At 36.2% G+C, this 8,022-nt stretch overlaps 1 protein-coding gene across 1 annotated transcript; it reads left to right on the top strand.

Moving 5' to 3' along the window:
- Positions 1 to 601: 601 nt before the first annotated feature.
- LOC137404218 (uncharacterized) lies at positions 602 to 7,691 on the top strand. The gene is made up of 6 exons (XM_068090379.1): positions 602 to 605; positions 979 to 1,143; positions 1,549 to 1,780; positions 5,877 to 6,068; positions 6,150 to 6,228; positions 6,771 to 7,691. Exons 1-6 carry the CDS (start codon positions 602 to 604, stop codon positions 7,689 to 7,691), a joined length of 1,593 nt encoding a protein of 530 aa, XP_067946480.1.
- Positions 7,692 to 8,022: the final 331 nt, after the last annotated feature.

Genomic DNA, 8,022 nt, shown 5'->3' on the forward strand with positions numbered 1-8,022 from the left:
CGAAGTTCTCCTGGCCATCTTTACTGTTGGCCGCCACCGGCGTCAAGATAAGACTCCAGTACTGCAGGACGGTTTTATCACCGCAATCCTTCTTATCGTTTTCTTCTTTGGCCTTAGCGTAGCCATCTTGATGACCCAATACCTAAGTGCTGACAGGATAGACTACATACACAGTGAAACAAACTTTGGATTCATTTCTCCAATTTTTTCAGAAATATTTTTAATTGTTCTACTCATGCCTGGATATTTGACAATCGTTTACGCTTTTAATAAAAAGGGACTGAGTTTTTCCGACATATTCAAGTATAAAGACATAGACATGTACGAGTTTGTTGAACACTTAGCTCTTTACTTATTTGGAATCTGTAGTGTAGCCTTCGATATCATTTCTATCGTCATGGAGATTCTATGCGGTAGTTCAAAGAACATGGCGGACAACATAGTTGATATTATATTCTACATCTTTAAACTGTTTTTTACGCTTTGCCAGTGTTTGTTTGTAAGACGATTCTACAGGTCTCACTTCAATTCCAAGCCTTTGCTCCAAATATCTTTGGTCAGCATTATAACAGCAAACATGGCTATCTGGCTGTACACCGCAATGGGTTAGTAATCCGTTGGTATCTGGTCTACGTTTGATAGCGATATGAAATCATCCATTCTAACATAAAGGTGTAGCTAGCTCATTTAAAGTATATTATGCACAACATTTGAATTTTCTTCCAGTTTTAGATTTCCTGTTTCAATGGTAACACTTGTGTCACGTGTGAATATGACAGCAAATCAGCTGAGTTATGCAGTGACCTGTAAAACTAAACTGGGAGAAAAGTCAGGTAGCAGTATAGTTTAAGTACATTTGTATATTGCAGCTGGGATCAACAGACGGGTGGAGCAAGAAAATGTTCAAGCCTATGCCTACTTCTATAGCTTTATTGATTTGGATGCACCCATGTGGTATATATAGAGTTATTGTTGCAGACGACGATGCCTTGGACTTATTTTCACCCGTCTGGCTAACCTCCGATGCCTACCTAAAGAAAGCTGAACCACAGCTGGAAGGTGGTTGTCCAACCACTTACCGAGACCTGTACGAAACCGTTGAGCCATACTTTGCTCCGTTCAGCCTTGAGTTCTCGCTACTTGGTAGGAGTTGTCTAATCAATGGGGTGTGTTCACATTGACTGCTAAAGTGTTGCCAGATTTCCTGCTGAATAAAATACTGCCTGGTAGAGTGCTGATATAATGCCTTATGACAAGGTGCTTTGTGTAACTTAGTCCACAATAGTTCTCAATAAGAAGCTTTGGTTGTGATTGGTTATCAGAAAGAATCATCGATCATTATTGGTTATCAAGAAGAAACATTGGTTGTGAATGATTATTAAAAAGAAACAATGAGGTGCTTGGTTTTCGAGACAAACTTCTCCACCTTTATTCTTACAAAAAACAACTTTAGAAATGCTTGATCATTTTATTTGTCGTTCTTCAAGAAAACATTAAAGTAACTCATCATGCATGTTTTAGATTACCAATAATTTTTTTGTTGAACAGTTTTTGAAAGAATCATATTTCTATGGGGCTCGATGACTGACTTGGACTGTCCAAGAGACGTTGCAATTAGGAGAGTTCAGTTGAGCAACAATGAGCTACACAGCCTACAGACTGAGCTCAAACAGCAAAGCTTGGAACAAACTCTGTACAAAGACGAGCTCTCTTCATCTTTCCTCCGTACCTGGTCATATATAAGTGCTCTTTACAAGCCCCCTTTTCCAGACCCAGCAAGGCAAGACAACTCAATGGCAAAATGCGATGAGTAAGTATTTACACTTTGCTCCTCATAGTGATCGATTATCAGATCGTAACAAAAAGATGTGGGTGAATTTCCGATTTAACGTAAAACTGCAGAGTTATGCAGTACAGTCATACCTCTACATGTTCTAAATTTTTACCCAAAAGTATTATGAAACTAATATACAATGTGTTTATTAACTCAAAAATTAGTTACTGTCTGGACTCATGGGGAAATGCTCCATTTTTTTATTTAAAAAAAATACTAATATCACAAAAATGTCTAATGCTCATAATATTTAATAAACCACCACTAACTTTATCTCCATCCCTGTTTGTTCAGCTGTCTGTGTTGCTTGTTGATAAACTTTATCAGTATAAAATTCTCTTGATAGCTCACTCAAAATTTTATTCGAGTGATGACGAAACCAAAAAAGATTCACGATATAACACCAGACTTTTAGAAACCAATCTACCTTTACCATTATTTTATACTGCTTCAGGTCAAAAAACAATCGAATACAGAGTACCATCACAATGGAACAGTCTTCCAATAGACTTACACGAAGCCGCTGCATTTGCTAGTTTTAGAGTTAATGTTAAAAGCTATTTGTTAAGCCTAGATTAATTGAGACCTGCTGTTTGGGTGTGCCAATTCCTGTGGGCCCAGCGCTCGACTAGCTGCAGTGCTACTGCGCATGTGGGCCTCATCATGCCTCAACGAGTAGAAACTAAGCTTTCATTTAATTTGTTTGACTTGATCAATATTATGACTATATCTTTATTTTTGTTTAATGTTATATTCCCACTATTGATTAAATAAAATGCACACACACACATACGAGTGCCCAACATGCGAGAAGACTTTGTAGCGAGTTTCTTCCTTGAGATATGAGTAGTCTTTGAGCGTACGAGCCGATTCTCAATGGCCACTATATGGCCAAGTATGTGAGAAGCTGCTTTCGAAAACAGCATCACTCGGTCTTTCTCGAATCAATTAGAAAAAAGTTTTTAAAAGGTTGGCTAAAAGTTATAATGAGTGTGAGGCAAAAGCGCAGAACCAGATACAGTACTAAAAAGTATGACGACAGAATTAATGTAAGTTTAGTAAAAGATTAAAACTTGTCTTCGAGTGTGAGTTTAATAAATTAAATTAAATTCAAAGTTTCTATTACGCAAGGCCACAAAAGTTTAGATTACCAAATGGGTTGCAATCACGTCTTTCTCACACTGCCGTATGAACAACGCCCATCTCAAAGCATGTCACTGTATGGAGTTTTTACCATTCAAAAGTGAAAACCCATACAGTACATACAATCGCATACATAGGAACAAGAAAACAAAGAAAAGTTTCAAACAGTTGTTCATCAAGAATCAAACAAAAGTAGAGATGATGGGGGCCAGTGCGAAATAGCCGAGCTAACCGGTCGCAGGCCCGAGTCGACAGCATAAGGCGTAGACACTAATGCTCACCAAGCAGAGCTAAGGTGGAGCCTTATCTTTGTTTTAAACTCACCAATAGGTTTTAGTAATTTCAACGACGCTGGCAATTTATTCCACAAAGTTGGATGTTCGTTGACCAGCAGATGAAGAATAAAAAGGAGTAGGAAGTGAGGATGATTGAAATCGGGTGTTATAATGTGAAGGTTTTTGAAGGGTTTGTGAATGATACAGTTTGTGTGCTCTAATAAGTGATTTGTAATGATACATTCTATCAGCAGTCAAAATCTTACAGTTGTGAAATAAATCAAATGTTGGGTAACCAAAAGGCTTTTTATACATAATACGCAATATTTTCTTTTGAAACTTAATTAATTTGTCAAAGTGAACCCAAGAAGCATTTTCCCACGATTCTATCGAGTAGCATAATTTAGAGTGAATCAAAGAGTAGTAAAGCATTATCAGAATCTTTTTTGGAACAGTAGTGCTTAATTGATCGAAAAAACAGTCCTGAAATAGGTCTTAAGTCAATCAGTAAATTGCATGTGTGTGAGGACCAACTCAAATTCTTATCAATTGTAATGCCTAAAAACTTAATTTCATCAACTTCAACAATATTTTTTATCATTTAAAGTTAATAAGTGTTCAAATTTAAAACTGTTCTGGTGGTTTTTGAAAACAATGTAAGCTGTTTTGTCACAATTAATTGTTAGTTTATTTACTTCACATCAGTGGCTCAGTCTTTGAAGATCAGAATTAATTTTTGTGTATGATTCATTCAAGTCAGAAGAAGAAAAAAGCAAATTTGTGTCATCAGCATATAAAATTGGAGTTAGATAATGTAGAGATTGACAAAGATCATTTATATATAGTAAAAACAGAGTGGGCCTTAACACAGAACCCTGAGGCACACCGCATGTTATGTCGCAGGAATTAGAATATGAATCATTTATTTGTGTGACTTGAGTTCTATTCGACAGATAACTATGGATCCAATTAATACTCAATGGATTAAAATTATAATTATTCAACTTGTTAAGTAATATATTATGATCAATGGTGTCAAATGCCTTACTAAAATCTATGAAAATACTAATTAGACATTCTCTTTTATTAAAAGACTCTAGAATTTGATCAGTAAAAAAGAAAATTGCATTCGATATGCCTCTTCCTCGCCTAAAGCCAAATTGATTTTGATTGAGAAGGTTGTTGGATTCTAAGAAATCAAGAATTTGCTGATTTACAAGTTTTTCCAGTATCTTACTAAAAATAGGTAAGATAGAAATAGGACGATAATTAGCACATTCGTCACAAGATCCTTTCTTATGTAGTGGAATAACTTTCGCAGTTTTTAATTGTGCAGGAACTTTCCCAGATTCAAATGAAAAGCTGATTATTTTAGATGGCGGCTCGGCTATAGCATAAAATATAGCTTTGGTAAATTTAGCAGAAATATTATCGAGTCCAGAAGATTTATTTGAATTCATATTTGACTGTATTAAAGTACTACGTTGTTCACATAGTCTGATTTACTTTTGTTTTCACAGAACAAAAGAAATGAACAAATCACAGACTATAGAGCTACAAGTGAAATCATAATTACATTTAAACCTCTTCTCACTAACATCATAGAAGTTTTTTGATAAACCATACAAAATTTCAGCATGTGACCAAACTAATTTCTAATATACAGCACTCAAAGATTGTCAAAACATAGTGCCATAAGTTAAAATAAAAAACAGGTAAAAGTTAAATGTAAAAGTAATAACAAAATGTAAGTAAGTTGAACCATGTCAAGTGTAAATTAGAATAAGTTGACTTGTGTTTTCATGTCTCTATGGCAACATAATAATAAAACGTTTTTATATCACTTATAAAAAGAACAATGTGGGCAAACAGACCTATCATGCAGCCACAAATACTGCTGTTCCTGTTTTCATTGGCCAACTTTATACAGTTCTGCCCCAAACTCTCTTAATATAATTTTTTTTATATAACTCAAGTGTTATATAAAACGTGTATACACTTATTTTTAGGGAATTTTTTATAACGAATTCATTTTACTGCTTTGCGTAACGACCTGTAGTAATTTCTGTCAATATTTTGAGCTGTGAAATGAATTAAAGATGCGATCCAAGGTATTTTAACAGAAAACATTTGAAAGTGTTGTTGTTTGAACAAATAACTTTTGTAGGTATGTCAAGCTTCTATTGGGTTGTCACTGTAGAGTCAAAGTTACACATATTAAATCAATTTGGATTTTATGGCTACTAGTTAGCTTACTAGTTCTGTGTGCTGTGAGAGATTTTCATGAACAATCAGTATGTCAATAATTTTTCCATGAAGTGGTAAGGTGAACGAGTGGTGTAGTGATAGCTCACTTGCCTTTGAATCTGATGCCCAGGGTTCGATCCCCATGCGAGTTTATATCTTTATCCTAATACTCTTAATGTGGCTTTGGACAAACATGTCTTATTATAGTAAGGATTGTCGTAACTTGCCCCAAATTATTACTGTTACTCAGCACACTAAACAGCTATTACTGTCACTCAGAAGCAGGTACTTGTTGCAAGTGGAATTTGGTTATGGAGCCAAACAGTTGCTTGAGTGCCGTTTGTAAACCACTCATATTCTTGCCTACATCTTCACAGATACATGCAGAAATTGGAGAAACATATCAACACAGTAGAAGTGACATTAGATGAAAATCACTATGCCCGGATGCGTCTGCAGAAACTTATGCAAATTAATATAGTCTACAAAAGGCTACCAGAAATCAACAACTTTCCGGCGCGCCTCCGGGTCTCCTGCGAAGCCCAGCGGTACAGACTCGAGCTTAACAGGTAATTATTGTTCTACTGTTTGGTAAGCCCAACCGCTTGTCACCAGGTCATCAAGTCATTTCAGTTATTTGTATCCAACAGAGAAAGTATACAGACAGAAATAAATGGTAAACTCGCAAGCCTAAGGGAAGCTTCTCAGCGAATTGATAACGAAAGACAAGTATGTTTTCATCTATATTTTCTATTAGAAGGAAATGCAGTACTACTACTAATACCACCAGTACTACTATTATTGCTACTACTGCCACTATTGCTACTGCTAACACTACTATTATTACTGCTATTATTGTTACTACTACTATTACCGCTACTATTACTGTTACTACTCCTAATGTTACTGCTACTACTACTACTACTACTACTATTATTACTGCTATTACTGTTACTACTACTATTACTGCTACTATTACTGTTACTACTACTAATGTTACTGCTGCTGCTACTACTACTACTACTACTACTACTACTACTACTACTACTACTACTACTACTACTACTACTATCACTACTACTACTACTATTACTACTACTATTACTACTACTATGACTACTACTACTACTACTACTACTACTACTACTACTCCAACTGCCACTACCACCACTACTAAAATGAAATTAAAACTATATTTATTTTAAGCTTTGAGGCTAAAGCAATGTTTGTTACAAGGCCTGAGGCTAAAGCTAAAACTATATCTATTGCAGGATCTATTACAAAATCGTATACAGTTGGCCAATGACAACAGGACCTGCAATGCATGTGGCCTTGGGTGCACGATAGGTCTGTTTACAGGTGTAGTCTTATTAACTACTGGACTCATCTTCCTTCTAATTTATGGTGATGATGATCTCAACTCCATCAAGAACTCAAAGTTGTATAACCTTACAGACTGCGTTAGTGAAAATGAAACAGCATTGGCCCCTACTGACCTGGCAAATGAGATACTGGCCTATCTCATCACCTTGGATTGCCTTTCTTTTGCCTTCAACCTCATGAACATCGGCGTCCTTCTCTATGGTTTTTTGGTCTTGGTCACATTCCAGTCAAATTACAAAACATACAAGTTTACTGATACTTTTTACTGCCTTTCCTGTGGCGGATCTGTAATATTTTTGTCATTTTCCATTATTGCGAATTTATCGACGGTGAAAGGAACGACAGTACGCGACTGGCATTACCTCACTAACACGACCTCCTCTATTGATGGCCGAGCGATTCCAATGAATACGACATTATTAGGGAATCCACAGTGCACTTCGCAGAGGGTGTCGGACTTTTCAAATTTTAATGTTGTTTATGAGATCTCACAATTGGTTCAGATTTTACTTTCGAGCTCTTTTGTGCTGCACGCGAGTCGTCTGCTCCCACATGGTAGGATGCAGGAAAACCATCACGTGAGCGAAGTGCTGCAGTTCCTCGGGGTCACCCATTTCTTCCTTTGGGCGATCAACAGTTTTATTTACAGTCCTCATGCTAAACAATTTTTCTACGTGGAAACCTTTTACTACGGGGCATCCGCGTTCAATGTCATAGCTCGTCTAACCTTTCCAATAATTGTTTTTTATCACTTTACAACTGCCTTACGGTGCTTAAAATTGTTTAACAAATATGAATCAAAACCGTAAAATCAGCCACTCCAGGGGAATTGCAGTTTTTTTATTTTCAGAAAATGACTCATTTCGACATCGCAACACATGGCGCTAAACCTTTACGCATGGCATGAAATAAGCTGCTGCAATCACAGCTGACTTGAAATTGCTTTCTGGTTTGGTCAGCCGCAACCGAACATTAAGTTCTGATTGGCTAATATGTTACTGGCTTTTAGATTATACAAATCGTTTCTCAACAATAAAAAGAATTGCAGTAAAAAAGCAAGAATAAAGTCTTCTGAGACTGTCTTCTTGCCATGTTTATTGTGTTTATTAGCAAAATTATTTTTCACCCAACTTTTACGCT

Source organism: Watersipora subatra, chromosome 9 (assembly GCF_963576615.1).
Source record: "Watersipora subatra chromosome 9, tzWatSuba1.1, whole genome shotgun sequence".
In the NCBI taxonomy this organism is placed as follows: Eukaryota; Metazoa; Bryozoa; class Gymnolaemata; order Cheilostomatida; family Watersiporidae; genus Watersipora; species Watersipora subatra.

Bases quoted from the DNA above. Each gene is read 5' to 3' on its own strand.
- LOC137404218 (XM_068090379.1), top strand. The intron at 1,781-5,876 runs GCAAGACAACTC...ACATCTTCACAG, and splicing joins CCTTTTCCAGACCCAGCAAG to ATACATGCAGAAATTGGAGA. The intron at 6,229-6,770 runs GTATGTTTTCAT...TATCTATTGCAG, and splicing joins GAATTGATAACGAAAGACAA to GATCTATTACAAAATCGTAT.